The 26,646-nt window shown below is 38.4% G+C and overlaps 1 protein-coding gene across 5 annotated transcripts in view; it reads left to right on the top strand.

Annotated features, from left to right (window-relative positions):
* The window catches only part of LOC126334563 (extracellular sulfatase SULF-1 homolog), a 1,305,433-nt gene that overhangs the window by 1,263,385 nt on the left and 15,402 nt on the right, over positions 1 to 26,646 (top strand). For all 5 annotated transcript variants that reach the window (XM_049996948.1, XM_049996944.1, XM_049996947.1 and 2 more), the window contains 2 exons: positions 13,753 to 13,940; positions 20,472 to 20,603. In XM_049996948.1, the coding sequence (XP_049852905.1) occupies positions 13,753 to 13,940; positions 20,472 to 20,603 (320 nt within the window). The remainder of the gene's footprint in view (positions 1 to 13,752; positions 13,941 to 20,471; positions 20,604 to 26,646) is intronic.

Below are 26,646 nucleotides of genomic sequence, written 5' to 3'. Positions count from 1 at the left end.
GGGAAAAATTAAATCAAATTTCCGTAAGTAATGTTGAAAACAGATGAAAAACAAACATTTTTGAGATGCGACCTCATTCCAAAACTGAGGAAACCATTGTGTGGGAGGTGATTTGCAACATGGCGAATGTCGTCATATAGCATACCAGCAACAGGTGGCACGCATGGATGGCAACGCGAGTTTCATTCAGTGCCTTCCCCATCATTGGCAATGCTGTGTGTATACACTGGGGGACTATTTTGAAGCATGGTGATTGATTCTGATTCATTTTTGTTTCATTTGTACTCTAGCACAATAAATTTACACAGAGTTCTAATGTGTGTGTTACATTTCCACCTTTACCAAGGTCTCACGTACCCTATTCTATGTTGGCATTCAAATACACACTGCCATACCAGTTGAATGCACGTCATGGAATTCTCATATTGTTGCATTATCAAAAGATATACTATATTTGCCATGACTTATGGAATGATCCTTGTATAAAAATGTAGCAATTCATGATGATAAACTCATTGTCAGCATTGATACTCTTGTATAGTTATAATGAAAACTTACATATTCATAAAAGCTTAAGTGTGACAATAATGTTTGTTCTCTTACACTAGCACTGACAAAGATTTCTCAGTGACTGTAAATCAAGTTTGACTCTCTTATCGGGTGAAATAGTGAATTCGATTTGTAAGAGAACACAACCATTTTAACCAATTTATAAATTTTTATTATTTCAGTACCAAACTGTGTATCACAATTTTAAAATATATTTTCTTATTGTAATTCACTGTGAAAATGTATTGAACATATATGAAATGCAATTATTCAAGCATCCCTGTGCATACCTGTATTACTGTAAATTTTATGTAATATATCTCTTTAGTATTGGCATGACTGACAATACCATAGATTCATAACTGTTGGCACAAATGTACTGATGCTTACCGACAGTGGCTCAATTACAAGCTGGGAAGTTGAACACCAGAAGAGGAAACAAATCTTGACATGCGAGTTAGTCTATGGAGGAACAGAGAGTCTGAATACCAACTAGTGAACAAACAAGAAGGGAAACACAACACATGGCCAGTGCAAGCAAATGACAAAGTGCACAGAACAGCACTGTGTGAGGCTAAGGTTAGGTCTGTGGGCATTGAAGTCAGTGCTAGAACTGCCTGGCCTGGCCCACTGTCACCAGCAGGTAAACACATGAGTCAGCGGCTCTAACCATGCCATGCTTTGCAGGAGACCCCTTCCCCCACCTCCCAAGGCAGCTTTGAGTCCTATCCCACTGTGATACCAATGCCAGCTCCACTGCCTCTGTCTCGATGTCTGCTCATGGGGATATTAAATCCCTCCTCTCTGAAAAGGCCATGGAGGACTGAAAATGGGCCCCTTTGTGCTGTGATCTTCATTGCAAAACCAGAGAGGGTGCAAGATTCCCTGGCAGCAGATTGACCACTGAAGGAGACAGCACTGATGCAGCCTGCTCCACTGGAGAAGCAGCAGATTGAGGATGCTGGTGTAACAGTTGGTCTGCCAACAGGTGGGGGCAAGGACCACATCACTGGGAAGCAGGGAAATGAGTGCATTTACATTCTTCGGTCAGCGGCAAAGAAGTGAGCCCCACTGGCATTGTATTCATGGTCAAAGGTAGGATGGCAGAGGGGCTGATGGCAGTACCAGTGGAGAAGCACACTGCTGCAATTAGGAACCTCTCATTGGAACACCACCATATCCAAACCATAACCCAGCTGGCTTGGAGATGGTGGCGATGAAGGTGAAACAGGCAATTTGAATGATGGGTCAGCTGCTCCCAACTGACATCCACCACAAGCAACTGTCATCTTTATGGCCCACCACAACACCAGCACCCACTCCTGCTGCCGCCAAAAGACCGAGCTCAAATCACAGTCCTGTGAGAAAAGCACAGCAGTCTATGGCAGGTGACTTGGAGTGCAACAGATCAAAAAATAATCCCGTTGTTGGTGCCCACACTAATGTTCCATTGGGCCTGAAAACTTGACAGAGCATAATAGAGGGATGAGGCAGTCGTAGACTTCTTCATTTGAGCCTTGAATACCCACATGATGTGCTCTACCTCCGAGTCAGATGTCAGGTAGTACAGGACATTAGCCAGATACTGGATACCATTGTGAATGCAAAAATCTTCAAATTTCTGCAAAACAAATAGCCGACTGTTGCCAGACAAAAAGAGGCTGTGGGGAGCTCTCTATAGCAAAAGTGACCAATAATGTATGGACCATTGCCGTTGATGTTGTGGAGGACTGCTGGCGATCTACAGGAAATCTAACAATCCCTCAACCACCAACAACCACATGCTTCACAAAAATGGTCCACAAAATTAATGTGTACCCTGTTCCGAGATTGGCTTAGGGGAAAACTGATGTGGCAGCACTGGTTCTTTGCACAGGGCACACAATGTGTTCAGTGTTGCAATTGATCGCCTGCTAGGAGACATGATGGCCTGCCAAAACCTTCATATGAGTCATACCCCACAACTTGACAGCATTGCTTCTCTCCCCTGAACAAAGTTGTACCTATCATGTTGGAGAAAAATAAAGAGTTCCATGCTGAATTCTCTTCCAAGAGTGCACTCGGGCCACCCTATATGGACATCTGAAACAGTTTTCCAGAAAAGTGGGTCAGCACCATTGGCAGCCATGACCTCTCACACCAGCAAAGGAAAATCCAGGAAGGCACTGGAAGACCACCTGCGAGATTCTGCAAATGCTTCTATCACATGGAGCCCATAATCAAGTGGTCACTGAGGTATTTCACGCTACAGGTAATGTCTTGAATCAGCCGCTCCAAATAATGTTGATAAATTCCAGGTGCAGACAAGATTCCAAGACCAAAAGGGGTGTTAAGCACTAAGAAACTTCAAGGGGCAGCACCCAGCAGCAATTGCAGGTACACATCACAGAAGTCGATGTGTAAAAAGTACTGACCACTTCGCCAACAACTCCTCCAGCTGCAGAGTGGAATAAGAGTCTGTAACACATTTCGTATTGATCATCCATTTAAACTTCACTAAGATGCAAAGTACTGTCAGGTTTCTGGGTCACCACCAGAGTGGTGGCCAACTGATTCAACAAAATAGGAGAAATGACAAAGAGGTCTTGCCAACACACCAACTCAGCCTTAAACTTATCACTCACAGTGAAGGAAACAGGGTGGGGGCAACAAAATTTAGGGATTGCAGATGGGTTAGGGGAGACATATGCCTCAGCTTAAGGGAGATGTGTCTCAAAATTTTCTGCCTGACCCACAGTATTCTCTTAACAGTTGATCTTATGAGCATAATAAGGAATGCACATCTTGGAAGAGGACTGACTAAATGTGCTTTTTCAACTATCTGGAAGCCAAAAACAGAAAAGCCAAAACCCAAAAATACTTTGAGCCAATGGTGAATCAACCACCAAGTTGCCATTCTACATTCTTATGATGTGCCAAGATGGAGAACTGCCTCCTTAAAGGAATACACTGTTTACTGTAAGACACAACTTGATGGAGTGGCCATTGCTGTGCAGGGCAGCCCTAAAGCTGGTACATATCCATGTTAATGAGGCTGACGGATGCTCCTGTGTCTACCTCAAACTCAATCAGCTGCTCATCCATTACCACCAACAGCAGAATATGCTAGAGCAATATGTGGAGGATGTCAGAGATAGCCTCTGAGTTCAGGGAAAACATTGGGGCCTCAAACGACTGCCCCATGACTAACAAACTGACACAGACTATTGCCAAATATGATACTGCAGTGCCTATGCTGCAAAGTTCCTTTGGACATGCATGCAATTACAGCCATTATGAAATTCACTAACTTAATTCATAATTGTGAACAAGGACAACCGTCAACTGTAGAATGGAGTGAAAACAATAAAAATCTGTGCCCAATCGGGACTTGAACCAGGATTTACCACTTATCGCAAGCGGTTGTCTAACCACCTGGCCATCCATGCACAGCTCATGGCCAGACCCAAACTTCCATAAGTTGTCAACCATGTGTCTATGATTTGTACTCATACATCCATCAGCTGTAGAATGGAATGATGACAATGAAACTCCATGCCCGACCTGGACTCGAACCAGGATTTCCCACTTATCGCAGAGCCTATGTTACTCTGATTATGATACAAAGTTCCTTTGGACATGTACACATGTCCAAAGGAATAGGCACTTTGGCAACTACAGACATTATGAAATATATTAAATTAATTCAAAATTGCGAACAAGGACAACCATCAGCAGAAGAATGGAATATTGTATTTATCTTCTGATACCGGGCAAGTGACTTTCAAGTACAATTTCTGACTTGTAAGGGGATATGCATAATGAATATACAGATCATAGACGCATGGTTGACGACATATGGAAGTTTGGGTCTGGCCATGAGTCATGCATGGATGGTGAGATGGTAAGGCTACAGCTTGCAATAAGCGGGAAATCCGGGTTCGAGTCCCAGTTGGGCATGGATTTTCATTGTCATCACTCGATTCTACAATTGATGGTTGTCCTTGTTCACAATTGTGAATTCATTTAATGTATTGCCAAATGGTCTGCTTTGTGGCAGACCCTGCTCATAGCCTCTACATCTGCACAATCCTGTCAAATGTGCACCAAATGTCAATAAGGGCAGGACCGTTGGCTTGACCAGTGAGTGACAGGAGTGAGGCATAAAGGATCTGAAAAATGTTGCAAGTGTGGATTACCGTTCTTCAAATAATGTCTACTGAACTCGACAGGGCAAAGAGGGACAGTGCTGTGGTGTTACTGTACTCTAATCATTAACAGCATCAACACACAGTAGCTCAGTGGTAGGCAAGGCAGCCTGGCTCACCCCATGGGGCACCATGTGTTGTGTACCATGCATGGCTAACTATGCCACTAACCAATATTTAGAAAGCATGTCCCTTGCTGCTTCTATAAGTTTGTGCAATTCAGCAGTCTTAGAAACTTCAGCTAATGAGGGGGTCAGACAATGCTAGTTTGAACCTCTGGGAGGGGAGTTAGATAGTGCACTGGAGACACGTGTGCAAGAAACGTTGTAAGTCAGTGATATGTGCTACATACAGCTGGATGTGGCAATTGTGGTGTTGGTTAAACTGCAACTGTACTGCCATGACATTAGTTTGATGGCCAAAATAATTGACAAAAACCAGCAAAGGGAAGCTTCTCAAGCTAGGTAGAAGGCTTCAAATTCTGAACAATTTGGTGTAGACCCATGCTAGTGGATAATAACAAGGCAGCCTTTATCAACATGATCAACAATACACCTTACCTGGCAGCGAGAACCATTGCAGATAATTCTCCTACCTTTTTGTAGCTTTGTTGAGATGAGTGAAAGGTGTGAGGGGATGGTGGGGAAGAAAACTGCTCTGCAGGCAGCTGGCCCAACAGCAGCATAGCATGAGAATGACAAGATTCCGTATCTTGTTTGAGCAGCTCCTTGAGCTGTGCCTGCCGCACTTGACGCTGCTTCTGCTGCAGCTGTTGTTGTTGCTTCAGGAGGTGCAACTGTTCCTGACCCAAGGTGAAAGGTAATCTACAGGGCAGCAGAGGATCCAAATGCCGCAAAGAGAATGAGCACAAAGGGAAGACCAGTGCAAGTGACTGACAAGTGCAAGTCTGAAGCTGGGTCTACAGGCATTGAAATCAAAATTAGAACTGCCTAGCCAGGACTACCATCACTCATCACTGTCATGCAAACACCTGGGTTAGTGGGCCTGCCCCCATGACACACATTGCATGCACTCCCCCCCCCCCCCCCCTCCTCCTTCCATCTCGAGGTCCACTGGTGGATATACTAACACCCGAAAACTTATCTTAATATATTCTTCCTTTTTTTCTTGCATAATTTTAAAAATCTGGATAGTTATGAGTACTTATTTTGATAATGTTCCTGCTCTTGTTTTGACAACACTCACTGGCATTAGAAAAGGATAGATGGGTGTCCTTACTTCGTACATTTCATGACTTGAAACTAACCTCTTTCCTGGTTTTCTTGCTGTTATTCCTATGTATCACAGCAGTTTTCATGAATACTTTTTTGTAGTTTTACTACAGTCTCCTCCTCTTAGTTGGATTTATGTTTTCTATGGTTTTCTTAAACTGCTTAAAGTAAATGCTGCCACATCTTGGGAGGGGCATGGTCAATTTCTTTCCCCAACATTCTTCAGTCTGGGCTCTTTTTTCCCGTTGGACTTCATTGTTTCATGTATAATTTTGTCTTTAAATCTACCCATGAATTGATGGTGCCCTCAATCCATCTAAAACTCCAACAGCTTATAATTCTGTTAGTCAAAAACAGTGAAGTACCGCACAATTTTTTTTTTGTGAGGTACATGTTCCAAGTGCCCTTTGATTTTACTATTATTTGGTCATCATCTACACAACTGTAGAAGTATCTCTGACACCTACAGCTTTTAAGTGGCATGTTTCTCTCCCCATAGTGCTGCTTAAATTTCAGATTGGATTAACTCTAGCTCTGCTTCTGCAATTTTGCTATAGTTAACTATCAGTTTGCGCTGAGTATTGTTCTCTTTTATGCCATCGCCTTTGCAGTCTTCTTACACTGAAGACTCTATTTTAGCTGCTTGATCAAACCCTTGCTCAAGTTGCGAATCTAAACTGTTATTCACCCACCAAGTGCTGGCAGGAGAACATACGCCCAGAAATATTTAACTTTTACTAGCTTTCGGAGCCAGTGGCTCCTTCTTCTGGCAGAAGAGTTGAAGGGGAAGGAAGAGCAGTGAAGGAAAAGGACTGGAGAGGTTTAAGGAAAGGTACAGTTCAGAAAAGCCACCCAAACCCTGGGGTTTTGTGTGGCTCCATCCCTTTTACCAGAAGAAGGAGCCACTGGCTCCAAAAGCTTGTAAAAGTTAAACCTGTCTGTGTGGAGTGCTCTCCTGCCACCGCTTGGTGAGTAGATTTTTTATCTATCCATTTAAATTATACTGTCAATAACTGATTATTTTTGTTGTTGTTATAATCAGTGATTCAGTTGTTTAAAGCCCTCACCCATATGCATTTTCAATCTTATTATATTATTCAAACCATTACCCATACATTCAATCTATTATTTAACTCACCAATAATTTAAGCCATTTATTCTCATACATTCTCCAATATGTACATTATGAGAGCTTGCAATTTATTTTTAGAAAGTAGAACTGTATTTGGTATAAGTTACTAATATGCTTTATTACAGTTTAATATAGTAATCAGTCCTAGCACTGAGGAATTAATGTATTTCAGTACAAAGATGATATAATTTGGAATTAAAATAAATAATATCAATTACACAAAATACTCTTAAACTCCCCCTCCCTCCATTCTGTTAAAATTACCTTCATTGTTTGTATGTGGGCTCTCAGAGTGCACTGTCTCCCATTTTGCAAACAAAACCTATTTAGATCAAATAAAACCACTGTATTAACTTTTCTTGTCACGTTACCAATTGCCACTTGTCTGGTCAGATGAAATGCTTGGATGTCAGTGTCTAACGAGCTACCATACTATGATACCTGAGCTCCTGCTAACAAGACAGAGGCCAGAATGATGGCCTGAGCTGCTACTCTCCACCATATGTGTGACCCTGTACTGCTAAAGATGTTGCAAAATTTTTGGGATATATGTGCATGGTACGCATGCTGCAATGGGCAATTGCAGAGGCTGTAGAGAATGTGTGCAGCTGAGACGGGTGTTGGCAAAGACCAAGAACTATAGAAAAGCGTTCTGAAAATTTAGAATACATTATGTTGATTTTTGAATTCTTCTCATCAATTATTATGCTTCCAAATATTAATTTAAATTTTGTCTGATCAATGTTTTGGATTGTTTCTTCTATTTTAACAGGCAAAATTTTTCTAGCTGACATCCACAAGGCATTTTATAGACCACCTTATTGTTCACTGTTGTGAAACTAACTTTTTAACAATGTAGGAAAATATAGGTTGCTACTTATCATAGCATTCTTAGACTTGGAAATCGTACAGATTGAATAAGAATCTACAATTAAGACATTTTAGTTTGGGCCAGTGTTGGCAGTCATGTGTGCATGAGGTGCACTTGCTTGTTTGTAAGAATGGTGTGCATTTCTCTTTTGCTGGTGAAGGCTGTGGCCAAAAGCTTTGTGTGTCTTTTATTTGTGACTGTCTGCATTGTAATGTGTCTTTTTTATGGTAAGTAGCAATCCATCTTTTGCTACATTGTTGATATTCCTACCTGGAGTTTCAGATGTTCAAATTAACTTTTTGATCTATGTCTACCTTGACAATGATTGTTCCCAAGCTCCTTCATGAATAATTCACCAACTAGCACAGTTGCTGACCATCCAACAGGGTAGCAATTTTATTCCATTTAAAGATTTCCAGATTGACATTCCAAATTTCCTTAAACCAATTTTTGTTGCATAGGAGATGCAGATTTGCTTTATTATTGATCACAAACACAGGTGTTTTTTGAGTTGCAATCACTTTTTGGGGAATATTCTAAGTTTAGCAAAGACTGAAATAAAATATTTATGGAACTTGATTTTTTTTAGTTGTGTGAGGAGTAAATCAAAACTGTAGTAGTTTGTATTGAAATAAGGAAAAAAAGTACATAATCAGTGCTGAGATACAAAACAAAAATGTGCAGATACTTCATTATTTATTTTAAAAAATTAAAAATCTGTTTCTGTTTTTGTGAGAGAAAGAGTCACTCAGACCTGATAAATTATGGAACATTCATAGTACTCACTGTTAGACCTGGCAGAGCTCAAGAAACAACAATGAATAATGAATATTCTTAAAGTTAGCAAGAGCATCGGAAGCATGAGTGATTGAGCAATAAACACTACATCAACTCAATGAATTGCTGTGCCAACCTTACACAATGATTCCTCAATCGATTGTTCTTTGAATCAGATCTTATAGTGTGATTTATAATAAAATGACTTAATGTGTTTGTCAGTCAATCAGTGAATATTAGAAATCCTCAGGAAAGTTTTTTCAGCAGTGTCTCAGGATTCCCTGACTTTTGAAAGTAAAAGACAGTTCTAGGTTTTCCAAATATTGCCACCCTGTTTAAACCCACTAAATCCTGACTCAGCTCCACTATAAATGGTTAGATAACAATGGAAGCAGTTTAGCAAACACTTATTTGTGCAATTCAATAAATTTGATTCTAAGAGAGATGCTTTCCAAGTAAGTGAAGCCTCTACATAACATGGACATGACAGTTGTCTCCCATTGCAGATTTTTACAATGAAGAACTAGTTGTAATTATCCTTGAAAATTCTTGCAACCACTTTGTACTGTGGCTGTTATCACATAACCTTTCTGGCAGGCAGTGGCTCTTATTAATTCAATACAAAATTTCTTGCTACATGGGAGAAATACAAGCCTTCAAAGCAAGTATGACACGTTCGCTGGGACTATAGCATTAAACAGCTGATTAACAGTTTGTCCTGTAAATACAACACAACCATCTGATGATGAGCAAAACATTCAGAACTTATTAAGACAAGAAACAATAAAATGTGTTTAAAAAATTGTCATCAAGTTAGTGGTCCATTGCTGTCTTTATAGCATTCCTTAAGGGAAAGTAACACTATGCAAGAAAAAAAGAATTATAGTTCCTACGAAAAAAGAAAGCAGACTGAGAAATATTTTACTGTCCTATATAAAATTTTTTGTAATGCACTAGTTATTTTTGTTGGTTTGGTATATAGGACTACTGAAAGGCTCATGTGTAAATAGCCTGTTGGCTTCACCACACTCTACCTTTCTTGCCAGAAACATGTGCCCATTGTAGAAAGACTGGAGGCTGTTACGCGTACTCTTTCAGGAACAGAAGAGTCCTTAACTCAGTTGAAACTCTCTCCTCATACTGGCTGCCATTCAAACACCAAAAGAAATAAAAATACAGATACTTACATAAGGCTTGTAACTGTTGTCTCCTTGCTATCTTTTGTATTTATTTTCTTTGGTCTAAGGTGACAACTTTGGCTTTTGACAATCTGCAGATTATTATTATTATTATTACTATTATTATTATTATTATTATTATTATTATTATTATTGAGTTCTCCAGGATGTGAATCTATGCAGTTATCCCATTGTTATCTCCTATTTCTAGCACCACATTCTTCCCTTACTCAATGTTTGCTCTATGTTTTTCATCTTTCTCAATTTTCGTTACAGCAACACAGAAATTTCAAACAATTTTGAAAGTTGGTATTCAACTGTAATTTTAAATTTGTATTATGTAAATTGAAGGGGAAGGGGGGGAGAGAGAGGAAAGGAAAGGGAAGAAAGCTGCATTGTGGAATCAGCAGTGATGAGTGAAAATGTGTACTGGGCTGGGATTCAAACCCAGGATCTCTTGCTTACTTAGCAGTTGCACTAACCACTGTGCTACCTGGGCAAATGTGTGGACTATCTTAGCTCACTCCTGGCTGACTCACATTCCCACCTGGTGCCACCTATCCACAGTCCTCATCCATGCCCATTTTTATTAATTTCAGATTCCCACTGCAGGTTGAAAATAAATGTGCATCCACACTGAATGCATGATTCTGTTCTTTAGGACATGTCCCGAAGAACAGACACCACATATTCACATAATTATATTTGTATGTTTGCAGCCCTCCTCAGTTATCTCTGAAGTCCACCATGTATAAGATCGTTGAGGGACTTTGGCTCTTCAGTGCAAAATGTAAAATTAAAAAACACCTTCAGCCATCTTGATTCTGAATGTAATTTATTTATGTGATCAGTTTCGGCATTTCGCTATGACACCTTCAGACCCTTGTGTACAGATAACAACAATAATGACAGTGTGAACTACATACTTAAGGGGTGGTGTAAAATTTACAAGATCAGTTATATACAGTGGTAATATGTAGTAAACGTTTAACAAAACCCAAACTGTACTATGTGTGACATCAAAGGATCACAAACTAAGAAATAAAATGAGAGCACAGTGTAGTGAAATGCCAAAAGTGGTACTACAAATACATTAAATTCCACATGGATGGCTGAAGTTGATTTTAATTTTACATTTCTCTCAGCTCATAAGTAAATGTCCTCTTCTCTTAGAAATATTGTCAATTAAATGAATGGACTAGATGCAGGAGTAAAACAGGAATAAAGTAAGTATTCCTCCTTTATAGTGAGGAGAAAAGAAGACATCATAAATATTCTTTGCAAAGAAAGAGCTGAATTGACAGGAAAAATAATATCTTTAGAAAACTAAATCAGTGATCTGAAGAGAAATGTTAAGAAAACCAAAAACGTTCAGAAATCAAACTTTGTTCACAGTCCAGGAGTTTCTCTAAGGCCCACCAAGGGCTGTAGTGTTGAATAATAATAATAATAATAATAATAATAATAATAAGCAGCTTGTTATTACAAACACACTTGTCCAAAGTTAAATGATCGGAAATGAGAATCACAAGAAAAATGAAGTACTTATTTTAGTGGACAGCTAGGAAAGAGGATGTGAATCAGTTCCACAAAAGAAGTTAGACTTTTCTTACCAGATGGAAACAATCGTCAAACCAGGTGCACCTTTAAGGGAAATTGCAAAAAGTGTGGTAAATCTCACAAAAGCTTTTACAACAGATGATACATTAGTGGTGATATGAGGTATAAATTGAACTGGTTAAAACATGTACAGGAGACATTAGAGATTATACTGAAACTCAGTCATGAAATGAAAATAATAATCCATACTATCTCAAAACAACATGATGTACAACATCTAAATTTGGAAACAAACAACAAATCACTATATGATTCATACATGAATTAAGAAATGCAAACAAAACAAGAATCACTGTAAATTTTGAAATGGAAAGATAAAGTTGAAACAGATTTACTCTACAAGGCTTCCAATTAAACAGAGAAGAGAAGAAACAGACTTGTGAAAGACTGGCTTCCCTCATTAGCAAGCATAAAGTAAAAATGTCAAGTGTTGATGTCAAATCTAAGAAAACTACTAACAGGTGAATAAGAAAGGAGCAGAAGATATAAGAAAGAAAATGGCTAAAACAGGGCAAACTACAACTGATCAGTGGATATAAAAAAAACACAGAAGACATGGAAATGAGAGTGATCAAAACAGTGCAAGTTACAACTGACCAGTGGTTAAGAATAACAGAAAAGAAGAAAGAAGACATGAGTCTTACCTTGTCATCCCGTCCAGTAAGTCTCCACTGGCCTGCAGTTCTGGGTGACTTTTCCAAAATCTACCCCTTTTCATAGACCTCTCCAGTCCTTTTCCTCCACCCCTCTTCCTTCCCCTTGAACCCTTCTGCCTGAAGAAGGAGCCACTGTCTCCAAAAGCTTGCCTAATTATAACCTCATTTTATGTGTGTATTCTGCTGGTTAGCGAGCACATTTTTTATCTGTCCAATTACATTATATTCTCAAAAATTGATTGTTTTCTGTGTGTTATTAAATTGGTAATAATGTTCTTTGTTTTGCCTATGTTTTTGTAAATTTTATACAATCATGCAGAAGTAAGTCTGTTAAGTAATATTTATCTGCTCAGATCGTACATTAATTTGTGCCTGTAATTGTAAATGTATATTGACATATCCAGTATCGCTCTAAATGGTGACCAAAGTATAAATGAACAAATAAATAAAAAAATATCTGATTAAGCATGGCATTCTAATACTTTGTCATAAATTTGACTTGAAATTGCAATCTCCCCTCAAACGAAAGCTGCTATCTACGGCAAAGGAAATGCCTTGGAGAAAATGTTAAATGCAGTCCTTAGAAAACAGGAATATCTAAGTATGAATCGTTGCACTGGAGACTTTTAACTCCTTAATTTGATTCATGTTATTACTGAAAACATAAATTTTCATCTTGCTGCATCTTTGGTGAAACATGTCCTACATATGCCATGTATATCAGTAAGAAATGTATTTAGATTCTACAAGAGCCTGTTGGTCTGTTTGTAATGATAAAATGAATACCACTAAGGCAGTTGTTACAGCGAGTTTGTAACAAATGAAGTCCCATAATCCTTTTAGGGCAGGCATACTGGAATAATTATAACAAGTAAAAAATATTTGGGATTGCAATGGTTTGGTGCACTTGAGCAGGACTCAATACTATCATTAAGACTCTCAGACCATGGGCATATCTTTCAATTACTTTATGGCACTGATACCAGTAGTTACTTTGCCAAAAACGTGAATTTACTCAACACACAGCTCAGCCAGTTCCACAGTTGACAGAAATCATGAGTTAACTTTCGAGATCTTTAAATTTTTCACCACCAAAATTTGTCAGCTTATCCTAACCAACTAAACATTTTAATAATAATAATAATAATAATAATAATAATAATAATGTAATTTATTAGAAATACTATAAATAATAAGATGACTGTGGGGTCAACCAATGAAGAATAAGCTGTCCTGGAAAGGACTGCGACCCAGAGATTTCTTTGAAAATAGTCAAATAAAACAACTTTTGTTTATAGAGAATACTCATCCCAACATGACTAAAAGACACCTGCCTCCCATTGTCACTATTAATGAGGACAATAGTTCGAGTCAAGCTGGCTTACAGCAAAAGATATTGCAGTTGATTCTGTGCTCCTATTTAGTCACCCTTTGATTCGTGCAGATTTGAAATATGCAATTAATTTTGTGCCTTCAAGGATTAATCAAAATCAATTTAATTTGTGTCATGTATTTTATTGAAGATATTGAAACTTGTTTTATATGAACAGAACCATGACCCGCAGAGAAGAAAAGGAAATTTTGAAAGAAGCAAGACGTAAGATTAAAGAAGAACGACTTCGTAAGAAGGAACGCAAGATCAGGAAGAAAGCAAAACTCATAAAGGAATGCCTCTCGGAAAAAATGAATTGCTTTAATCATGATAATGATCACTGGAAGACAGCACCTTTATGGAATGGTATGTAGTTTTATTACAAAAAAAAAGAACTTCTCTTTGCTACTTGCTCCTGCAGTAGTTGTGGGTAATACATTAGTAAATAGGTGGCAGTTCCTTGAACCAAATATACATTCAAATGCTGCAATGCTGGCATATAAAATAGTTAAATGTCTTTTAAACAATGGAAAATCCAGGTAGGAATATCAACAACATGGGAAAAGATAGATTGCTACTTACTGTAAAGAAGACACATTAAGTTGCAGATAGGCACAATTAAAAGACCTTACACAAAATTTCTGGCTATAGCCTTTTTCTGATGAAGGCTGTGGACAAAAGCTTTGTGTAAGTGTATTTTAATTGTGCCTGTCTGCAACCTAAAGTGTCTTCTTTATGGTAAGTAGCAATCTATTGTTTCCTACATTGTTAAATGTGTTCTAGTCTAATGTGAGTTTAATAGGAGTAGCAGGAATGAAACTGTCATTTACACCAATCATGAGTACTACTTTGTAGTTAAATGCTTATATATGGCATAAAAGGGTCTTTTTTTTAAGTAATTGCCTTGTCTGTTAGGCATTGTGTTAGTAGTGTTCAATGAAAGGTTTTTGTATCAGTTATACTGTTTTAATCTAGAATGAAAAATATCTTTTTCTCTAGAACTGTTATTATTCCTTACAAACTATGCAAGTAACTTACAAGAAATATAAAAGAATTAAATGTGCTGGACTTCCTGATATATCTAAGAATCTAAAATATATATTGATAGTGACTAGGCCAGATATCTCAAGACTTAAGCATCAAATGGAAACTCGTCTGGCTTGAAGGGGGAAACCAGATGGCACTATGGTTGGCCCGCTAGATGGCACTGCCATAGATCAAACGGATATCAACAGTGTTTTTTTAAAGAAGAACCCCCATTTTCTATTACATATTCAGGTAGTACATAAAGAAATATGAATGTTTTAGTTGGACCACTGTTTTCGCTTTGTGATAGATGGCACTGTAATAGTCACAAACGTATAAGTACATGGTATCACGTAACATTCTGCCAGTGCAGACAGTATTTGCTTTGTGATACATTACCCGTGTTAAAATGGACTGTTTACCAATTGCGGAAAAGGTCGATACCTTGTTGGTGTATGGCTATTGTGATCAAAATGCCCAAAGGGCGTGTGCTATGTATTCTGCTTGGTATCCTGGATGACATCATCCAAATGTCTGGACCGTTCGCTGCATAGTTACATTATTTAAGGAAACAGGAACTATTCAGCCACATGTGAAACATCAACCATGACCTGCAACAAATGATGATGCCCAAGTAGGCGTTTTAGCTGCTGTCACGGCTAATCCGCACATTAGTAGCAGACAAACTGCGTGAGAATCGGGAATCTCAAAAATGTTGGTGTTGAGAATGCTACATCAACATCGATTGCACCCGTGCCATATTTGTATGCACCAGGAACTGAAAGGCGACAGCTTTGAACATCGTGTACAGTTCTGCCACTGAGTACAAGAGAAATTACGGGACCATGACAGATTTTTTGCACGCGTTCTATTTAGCGACAAAGCATCATTCAGCAACAGTGGTAACGTAAACTGGCATAATATGCACTACTGGGCAATGGAAAATCCACGACGGCTGCGACAAGTGGAAAATCAGCGACCTTGGCAATTTAATGTATGGTGCGGCATTATGGGAGGAAGGGTAATTGGCCTCCATTTTATCGATGGCAATCTAAATGGTGCAATGTATGCTGATTTCCTACGTAATGTTCTACCGGAGTTACTACAAGATGTTTCACTGCATGACAGAATGGCAATGTACTTCCAACATGATGGATGTTCGGCATATAGCTCACGTGCGGTGGGAGCGGTATTGAATAGCATATTTCATGACAGGTGGATTGGTCGTCGAAGCACCATACCATGGCCCGCACATTTACCGGATCTGACATCCCTGAATTTCTTTCTGTGGGGGAAGTTGAAGGATATATGCTATCGTGGTCCACCGATAACGCCTGACAACATGTGTCAGCGCATTGTCAATGCATGTGTGAACATTACGGAAGGTGAACTATTCTCTGTTGAGAGGAATGTCGTCACACGTATTACCAAATGCATTGAGGTTGATAGACATCATTTTGAGCATTTATTGCATTAATGTGGCTTTTAGAGGTAATCACGCTGTAACAGCATGCATTCTCAGAAATGATAAGTTCACAAAGGTACATGTATCACATTGGAACAGCCGAAATAAAATGTTCAAATGTACCTATGTTCTGTATTTTAATTTAAAAAACCTACCTGTTACCAACTGTTTGTCTAAAATTGTGAGCCATATGTTTGTGACTATTACAGTGCCATCTATCACAAAGGGGAAAAAGTGGTCCAACTAAAACATTCATATTTCTTCACATACTACACGAATATGTAATAAAAAAAATCGGGGTTCCTATTTTAAAACCGTAGCTGATATCTGTTTGAGCTATGGCAGCGCCACCTAGCGGGCCAACCATAGCGCCATCTGGTTTCCCCCTTCAACCTAGATAATCTTCGTTCTTTGTAGTTTTTTTGTTTGACACTTATTTCATGAGATATTTGGCCCGCTCACAATCAATGGATCACCATGTATATCTAGATATTATACCTTCTATAACTGGTGAGGGATACACTATCATTTCAAGCAAGAAGTTGCCTTGCGATAAATGCTGTTGCATAAAACAAATCAATCATTATTGACTTAAGTCTTTGCAATCCATTGTAAGTTGCCATTAGACATATTTGTTTTCTGGTTTGTTTCCAATGTTGAACATCACTGAACATTGTGATTTTGTTACCCTTTTTAACTGGTGTGCTGTCACAGAAAGTCAAACATATTTCATCGCGTTATACTAATACTGACTGTCACATAGTGCACACTGTCTTCTGTATATTATAATAGGCTATGTGGATAGATATGTCCAAGTGATAATGTTCTTTCATGTGGCTTTGATTGCTGAAAGACAGCAGGCACAAAGTGTATAAGTGGTGGTGATAATGCAGAGTAGCTTTTGTAGCATATGAAAGTTTACTTCTGTAATCTATCATAGTATGGTTCATGTTGCCTCAGAATGCTCTGTGAAAAATGAACAGCCTTATTAGTGAACCTGTGACCACTACAAATATTTATAAAATAGAGAAAATACTGACGGGACTTCACTAACAAAACATTCAGTGCTTTTTTATTATTATTATTATTTTAGTGACCATTGCCTTGATTACACCTTAATCTTCAAGGATGTTTTCCCTTGTCTTTAATTTTTTCAGATATACATTAATCTTAAATAAATCCAAAATAAACAGCAGATGGGGAGGACACAGTTGTCAAGAAAATAGAAGTGGAAAGGGTTAACACAGTCATATGTGTTAAGTGATAATATGTAGATTAATGTAATGATAGTTGTTATTCTTTACTATGTATACACGATTTCATTTGAGTGGCCTACAAAACATTCCTATTGTACAAATGTGATTTTATAATTTGAACACCTGCATATTGTGTTTTTCAGTAAATCATACTGTACTTGCTACTTATAATTATTTTAAGTTCATGACTGTGAGTGAAAATGTGAACTTTTCAAGAAAGTTTGGTACCAACCTCATAATGTGTGTAGTTTTTATTATTAATGGGAATCTCTGCTTCAGTCCTCTTTTGACCACCAGAAATTGCTATCTACAGTGTAGGCTAAGTAGACCTATGCCTCAATGCATTTCAGTAGAGCACACAACAGGACAGTGGGTTTTGCATAAACTGTAGGCACACTGGACGACATCAAGGATTGTCATTGAAGAGTATGACAGACTGGAGTGCAACACCTTTGCCAAGTGGGACAAGACAGTATTTAACTCTCCATTACATGCACCACTATTTACATCCAATAAACACGTGCAGACTGTGAATCTGCATTTCACTTCATACTAGTTTGATGAACAATTTTAATACTGTGTTTAGGAAACTTAATATGTTTGAACCTGAGTAATGTAAATAAATCACTGAATTCATAAACATAATGTATTTGAGCAACAAGTGTAAATAAATAGTTTTAAGTCATAATCCACCCTAAAATCCAGAAAATGATTTGCTGTTATCACTGAAATTAACATTCATTCTATTTGCTCCAGTTTTTATAAATGCATATTAACCAACAGTTATTTTCAGAAAACAGTTCTTTATTCCCTCACTGTTGGTTTCAGGTAAATCATTCACAGGGGTTACTATTTCCACTTAACTCACTACACATGCATGCTGCATCATGTTCCAGGTACACAAATTTATTGCACACATTGCAAAGAAATCTTGTTGATCTGTTTTCCTTCCTATCACAGAAGTAGCATCTTCCTCTACAAGTTGCTTATGGCACTCTGGGAGGAAATTCAGCTTTCCATAATCCCAAAATTTCCGTGATATTGTTCCTGATGTTTGCTGCTTTATTTAGCTGATTGACCTGCAATACCAAATAATCATGCAACAATTCTTTGGCAAGAAATTTTGATACTCTTTTCTGGGAATAGTTGTGTTTGAATTGTTCTTGTAGGTTACATATCCATTTATTCCAGCAATGTTCAGGTGAGATAAAAAAAAATTTAAATGCCATCTTCTGTTAACTCTTGTTACAGAGTATGTACATTTCATCTCATCTAATTTATCCACACCAGATTTAGCACCATTATAAAAAGTGTCATATTCTTCCTAAATACAAAAAATGCTGGATTCTAAAGGACAATTTTTTGCTACTGTCGTAAATGGAGGAATTTCATAATATATTTATCAGTTGTTCCAGTCATTGTCAGGTTGTCATTTTCCAACAAGTCAACCGTAAGTGGAATTGATGTAACTAATTATCACGTTACATTTCTGCCACATTTGGATATGCATTCCACCATTCTTTTGACATCAGCATGTGGTGTGTTGTCACAGAGATATGTCACATCAACCTGTTTTCCATAATATATTTCTAAATGACAAGATAAAAGACCTTTGTATCTGTAAGTGTGAAATTTTTTATCCGTATTTTGCCAGTTTTAATGGAATGTATTGTGCAAATCCACATCTGTCCCTGAATGCATCCAGCATTTCATCTACTGTTACTAGTTCTGAAAAACTGTAAAGTTTTTTGCCTTTCTCAATTGACTGATCAATCAAGAATCAAACAGTGGCTAATTCAATTTCTTTCTGGTGAGCTCTGTTTCTGATGATGTCAAATCTCAAACATGTCAGCAAGAAATGAAATCAATTTACACCCATTGAAAGTCTGAAGTACTTCACTCCAGTACCACCTGCAGTCCAGAGATCCTGTAAATTTGTGTTTGATGTTCGTAGAGAACTCGCCAAGAAAAGAAGTCCTAAACATGCCTTGATTCCTGTAATGTTAGTGTCTGCAGCGTCCCTTTTCTGGAATATTTACAGCAAATTGTAGATATGTGAATCTTAGTACAGCAAACAATTTATTCTATAATTACATCTCCAAAGAAATGCTGTAAACAATCAACTGGATACTTGTGTTTTTTGCTTTGCCCATGACTCCAGAAAATATTTGACAACATTATGTTGAGCTCTACATTCTCCCCTGTTTTGAATTAGAGGTCAATGGTTCCATTGCATGCTTTCTTTCCCTACAGACAAGTCAAATTTATTGACAGTATCAGTCTCATTCAAAGACTGTTCACTTTCAGAATTGTGATCACTTTCGAAGATTGACTCTAGATCACTACAATATTCATTAACATGCTCTTTTTCCAATCATTTCAACAGCTGCTTGTCATCCACCAGTCTCTTGAAAATAATAAAAAACAAAACTTCACTCAGTAATCAGTGTTGGTCAATGAAAAAGTTCAAAATTGTATGACAATTAGGGTAAATAAATTTTATAAATAAAGAAATGCATAAACAACATTTCTAAACATTATTATTTATATTTTGTATTATTTCCTGAAAAAAAAACCTGTCTCACTTGCATTATAGCATTAAAGACCCAATGGCAGAAATGAAGAACTGACTCACAAGTATGCATGCACATGGACTGACACTCCACATCTTACCAGTTTGCTGCTTCAGACAATAATGACTGTCTCCAAGTATCGCCAATGATTTTTTTAAGGAAGCATGAGAAAGTAGAAAAGGCCACTAACGGAAACCTCAAATTTGTAATTCATTGTTGATGGAAGAAAAAACTGTGATGCTTGTAACGGAGGGTTAATGTTACGCAGGAGCAGATTTTTATTTCACAGATGTGAATTTCCAAATTTTGATCGTTGTTTTGGTTTATTTCATAGTAATTCATTTTTTGTTTTATTTTGTAATACTTATTCTTTCACTCTCTGCTCCCCCCCCCCCCCCCCCAAATCCCTCCCTGCCCCCTGTATCTAAGCAACACACATGCAGGTGGGGAAAAACTTTTTCTTGAGCAGATAACTTACTACAGTATATATTTAAACTCCTACTTGTAATACCTGCTCTTCTCTCTTCATTTTAGTAAAAGTGAAGTAGTTGTAATTATGAATATGCTTCTTTTACAGATGGGCCATTTTGCTTCTGTATGAATGCAAACAACAATACATATGCGTGCCTAAGAACCATTAATGCAACTCACAACTTCCTGTACTGTGAGTTTGTGACAGGGCTGATAACATTCTACAATTTGAGAATAGGTAAAGCTGCTTTTCCATTTTTATACCTACATGTAAATATATATTACAATAGTTGCCTCAGTGTGCACGTGCGCGTTCTCTCTCTCTCTCTCTCTCTCTCTCTCTCTCTCTCTCTCACACACACACACACACACACACACACACACAAACAAAACAGCCTCTGTATGTGGTGAAGTGCCCATGTTTTCATATAACCATAATTTATATTACATTGAGAATGAGAATTCTGTTTTCATGTATTGTTACTGTTATTGTATGACGCAGCTCTCCATGCTAGATAAACCTGAGCAAGCCTCTTCATCTGTGTATGAATACTGCAGACTACATCTATTTGTACCTGTGTGCTGTACTCAAGCTTTGGTCTCCCTCAACAAGTTTTATCTCTGCACTTCTCTCCATCACTAAACTGTCAATTTCATGCAGTGCAGAAATAAAGCACAGCTTACTTGCTGATAGCTACTTTTAACTTTCAGAAACAATAAATGAGTTAAAAGTAGGATGGTTTCTGAGTAAATAAGACTTTTCACCCAGCAGAAGTGCCTAAGTGAGAAAAATTTGGTAGGTAGTAGATGGTGTCTTGGAAGTAAGGCGGAAGTAATCAGAAAATGGAGTTCTTTCTTGTATGACTTTTTGTCTGCAACAGAATGCATATTATTGTGAAACTTAGTTACAGATTGAAATGGTTTGCCAAGTGGAACTACGAGTGGGATCTTTGTCTTTTGAGGGTAATCCTTTTATTTATTTATTTATTTAAAACTGAGGAGCTACTTGATTGAGAAGTAGCGGCTCTGGTCTCATAAACTGACACACGGCCAGGAGAGTGGTGTGCTGACCACATGCCCCTCCCTATCTGCATCCAGTGATGCCGTGGGCTGAGGATGACACGGTTGCTGGTCGGTACCATTGGGCCTCCCAAGACCTGTTTGGACAGAGTTTAATTTAGGCTTAGCCACAGCCTTGAGTTTCACTCTATAGTGGAGTGTACACTGCTGTAAATTTCTTGACAAATTAAAACTGTTTTTTTTTTCCATTGGATTCATATAAAGACCCTTTACTATTTGTTTGATTTGTGGAAGCAAGCAGCACAATTTTTCTTATGCAAGAAGCAGTAGTAAATACACAATAAAAAGAGATGCTTAAAAAATGGGTTACTACTTTTGATAATTTTTCAGGATGAACGTGAGAACCAGAGGATGAATATACCCAAAAATTATTCTTACAAAACACAAAAATGTTTCTTAGAAGCCACATACTTTCCTACCACATTTACTATTTAAAATTATAGTCATCATCTAAGCCATATTGAAGCACTGTATACTTAAACAGCCAAATCCAACTGCTGACAGAAAAGCTCTTCATCCAGAAATGATTCTGACTATTAGCCACATGGAAGTAATTTCATAGCTCATCCAGTAGTGGCGCATAACTTGTTATTTGGAAATAAACAGTTTTTTAAATGCATCAGAGTAAACTCAATATTTGATTAAAAAAAAGTGTAATCAAGTCGTATCTGTGAAATTTTAAGCCTGAGAGTGTCTCAAGGTTGTTGTCATTATGATTATCATAATCATAATCATCATTATCAATGAAGATTAAACCGCATAAGATTTTTTCCACCCTCAAATACTTGTTCAGTCTGTTTTCTTTGAACAGCCAATCTTATTCTTCCTTGTTTTAGCTAATACAGTTTAGCTGTGACTTGGTGTTCAGCTTTCTTGTTAGATGCTCTTTCAATTTGTACCTGCACTTAACTTTTTTGTTTCAATTAAATATGTTTAATTCTTATAAATCTATAGTGACAGTTGAAAATTTGTCATGCTGCCACTGGGAACTCTTTCCTACTTTTTATAAGCAGTCGCCTTAACCGTGAGGCAAGAGTCAAACTGTCATTGTCACTGATTTTCCACTTATGATTTCCGAACACTACTGCTAGAGGTTCTTCCACAGAGTAAGTAACTGTAGCAGCACCAAGAAACTGGAGCTGATAGAGTCGAAGCCAGTATGTCTCCTTTAATAGCCCAATAGTTAAGGCAACGTTTCACAAAAAGCAAGAAATTTGGGTCCATATCTGACACATTTTTAGTTTTCATTATAGGTTCATTATAATGTAATTTCATAATAACTTAATGACTGGCAGGGATATCATTTCATGTCACTGCCTATTCACTGATTTAATACTCATCAATTCATTCATTTCATTTCAGTGCATTTAATTCATTTCACATTTAATTCTTTCCTTACATCTTCAGTTCTTTTCCTATGAAATGATACACAACCAGCAACTGCTCTCAGAAATCTCATCTTCTATAATTTTGATATATTGTTTAGCAAATGTCCAATATTCACAGCCATACAACAATGTTGGCACTGGTATTGCTTTATGTAGTTTAAGCAATGTATCTCTTCTGTTACTTTTAATTGTGTCTCATTGTGCTGCCTATGTACTCGAATAATTCCTGTAGCTGTCTACTCACATCATCATTTGGTGTGTAACTACTGTTTCATCATATTTGTTAACTTTATCAGTTTTTTAATATTAATAACATTTTGTCCCTAACTGGTTCGCATCTTATAAATGTCATCACTTTTCTTTGCATCCTATCAATGTCATCACTTTTGTTCTTGATGTGGATTTATTTAAATTATATTCATGTTCAGAAAAAGAAGGGAAAAGAAACAGAACACCTTGAACAACTAGAGATAGGACATTCATATTCAAAGGACTTGTACATTATTATGTTCTGCAGAAATGATTAGCATTTCAGTCACTTCAGTTCAGCATGTGTCCTGTTGCCTAGTAGGCACAGGATCTGCCATGGATCCTGATCGCTGTCCAATGCATGATGACACTGGCAGGTGTGAGGCATGAATGGTGTCCAGTGGTATAGCCATCCATGCTGCATTCACCTGGTTCCATAGTTCATCTGTGGTGGTTGGCATTGAGTCATAGTGCTGCACCCATCATTTCACCAAATCCCACACATTTTCGATTGGCGACAAGTCTGGTGATCTGGTGAGGCAGGGCAAAAGACTCACATCCTATGACACCAAGAAGGCATGTGATCGAGCAGCAACATGTTGTTATACATTGTCTTGCGGAAAAATGGCATCTGGTGTGTTGTGCAGAAAGTGTATGGCTAGGGTCACAGAATGTCATTCACGTAGGTCAAAATGGTCACAGTGCCCTGAACATGCACCAACTGTGGTTTGTTTTTGTACCCAATAGCACCCCACATCACAAGGCCTTCAGTTGGTGCTGTATGTCTTGCTTGAATGCTGTCATTGTGATGCCCCTGCAGCTTTCTGTGACAAACCAAAATCAGGCCATCATTGCCAAACAAACAGCACATGGATTCATTCAAAAACACTATCTGATGCCATTCTTATCCTCAGTGAGATTGTTCCATACACCATTGCTGTCTAGCATGTTTCTGCACATTCGTCAAAGCTAGGCAGAGAAGTAGATGATGCACACATAATCCATGGCATAATAAACGGTGATGGACTGCCACCCCTGATAGTGCATGATGTGTTACACTGTTCCATTTATGCACGAGATCTGAGGAGGACACAGATCTGTTCTGCAATGCCATTAGAATGAGGGTTCAATCGTCTTGGCGAGTGGTGCGACCTGACCCATCTCCTTGTGTTCTACAGCCTTCCATGAACCATTCTGCACACATCTGTTGCACTGCCAAAACACAGTAATTTCCTGGATGGATTTATCATGTTCTCTCATGCCAATAATATACTCTCTTTCGAACTCACTGATTTGACAGTATGATTCACACGTACATCTTTGGGGTATACTGCATGTCTGCTCAAGTCACACTGATCAATTACCTTCAGATTATAGCGACAACGAGAACCGCAGACATATTTTACTGATAGGTCACGTTGTGCCGCAATACCACTGTTGACCGTGAACCTTCAGGATTACATGGTTCAAATGATAATCCTTTTTGCATAAAGTACTAATGTACATGTCCTGTGAATATGAACATCGTATCTCTAGTCATTCAAGGTATTCTGTTTTTTTTCTGGATATGAGTGCATATTCATTTGCTACTTTCACAAGCAGGTACATACTATATTGTAGATCATCTTCAGTTACACCTAAAATTTTTTGCTCATCTGCAAAGAGCATTGTGTCTGGAGTAGTTTTAAATATTTTAAAGTGTCAATATAAATATGGCATGGAAAGTTCTGACAGAAAGTAAATAATTTAGAGGTAAAGATAACAGCTCACAAAATAGTAGAAATGTTGAGTCAGAACTTTGATAACTTTTGGACAAATCAGTTTTTGAGCTATAGTATACTTACAAAAAGCACCTGTATGGCTACATTGTGCTGACTGAATAGAAAGAGCCAGGACTGCAGTTCTGCAGGTTGACTGGGGTGAGGGATTGTGTCAGATGGTGTGGGCAAGGGGAGAATGGAGCCTGGGGAGTATTGGGGAAGGGTGGGCTGACAGTTTGGAGGGAGGGCAGCAGGTGCAACGGATAGGAATGCAAGAGGGAGAGAAAGTAGGTTCACAGGGTTGGAATGTCATAAACGGGCATTGGCAATAGTGGTTTTATGCAACACATGATGGCGCTGGTGTGGGGAAGCGGATTATGTGGCTGTGACAGAACAGAAGAAGGCAAGACAGAGAAAGAGGATGTGAGTGCAAGATGGGTGAAGTTAGCATCTCGAGGCAGGGTGGAGGTCGATGTAGGGCAGGGGATTAGTGGAGACAGAAGGAGTGCAGGAATGAAAGATGAGTTGCAAGGACAATTCCTGTCTATGTAGTTAGGGGAAGCTGAAGTTCCAGGGAAGGATCCAGATGACATGAGATGTGAAGCAGCCCTTGAAATTGAGCATGTTGTGCTCAGCAGCATATTCTGCCAGTGGGTGGCCAATTCTGCTCTTGATCACAGTTTGATGATGGATATTCATTTGGATGGAGAGCTGATTGGTGGTTGTGTCCACAGAAAATACTGTGCAGAAATTACAGCAGAAATAGTATTTGATATGGCTGCTTTCATGTGTGGCTCTGCCTCTGATGGAACAATATTAGCCTCTGACAGGAATAGAGTAGGAAGTGTTATATGGATGAATGGGTTAGGAATGGTACGTGGGCCTTCCATCGGGTATGGCCTATGTGGCAGCACCCACCTCCAACCTGCACTGCTCATCCTGCACCCACAACTTTTTCCCCACAGCCTCCTGTTCCTCTGTTATGTCACTCTCTCCCATTCCATTGCCCCACATTCATTGTCATGCACTGCATTAATTTATTATTGCCCTGGCCCATGTGTCACATTTCTGTCTTACACGTCAGTTACTTCCTCTAACCACATTTTTATTCGGTACACCAGCTACCTTCCTCCAAGCCATCAGCCACCCTTTCCCAAATGTCCTTACCTCTCCTCACATCCTTTCTCACCTCACTCACTTTACAATGTGTGTGTGTGTGTGTGTGTGTGTGTGTGTGTTCACTTAAAGATAAATGTTTTATTTTGCAACTAGGGCTTTCTTCTCAAGAACATAGGTTCACCTAAGTCACAGCTAAAAGTGAAATTATGTCCACAGTGGTATCCATATTATATGTCTTACAGCATTGTGGTATAGTGACTACTAAAATACATATAGCTAGACCACTAGTCACTATAAAACATTGTCACAGGAGATCTGCCCCCGGTAGCTGAGTGGTCAGCGCGACAGACTGTCAATCCTAAGGGCCCGGGTTCGATTCCTGGCTGGGTTGGAGATTTTCTCCACTCAGGGACTGGGTGTTGTGCTGTCCTAATCATCATCATTTCATCCCCATCGACATGCAAGTCGCCGAAGTGGCGTCAAATCGAAAGACTTGCACCAGGCGAACGGTCTACCTGATGGGAGGCCCTCGTCACATGCCATTATTATTATATGATTACTGATACTATTTTGAATTATTGGACGAACCAGGAATGTCTATGATGTAATTAAGATTAATTTATGTCTATTAGGACCAGAAATGAATGTCCCTTGGGATGGCTGTTGATACTGTATAAGATATTGC

Source organism: Schistocerca gregaria, chromosome 2, assembly GCF_023897955.1.
Source record: "Schistocerca gregaria isolate iqSchGreg1 chromosome 2, iqSchGreg1.2, whole genome shotgun sequence".
In the NCBI taxonomy this organism is placed as follows: domain Eukaryota; kingdom Metazoa; phylum Arthropoda; class Insecta; order Orthoptera; family Acrididae; genus Schistocerca; species Schistocerca gregaria.
The sequence above is the reverse complement of the archived record's forward strand: the minus strand, read 5'-3'. Positions and strand labels throughout refer to the sequence as shown.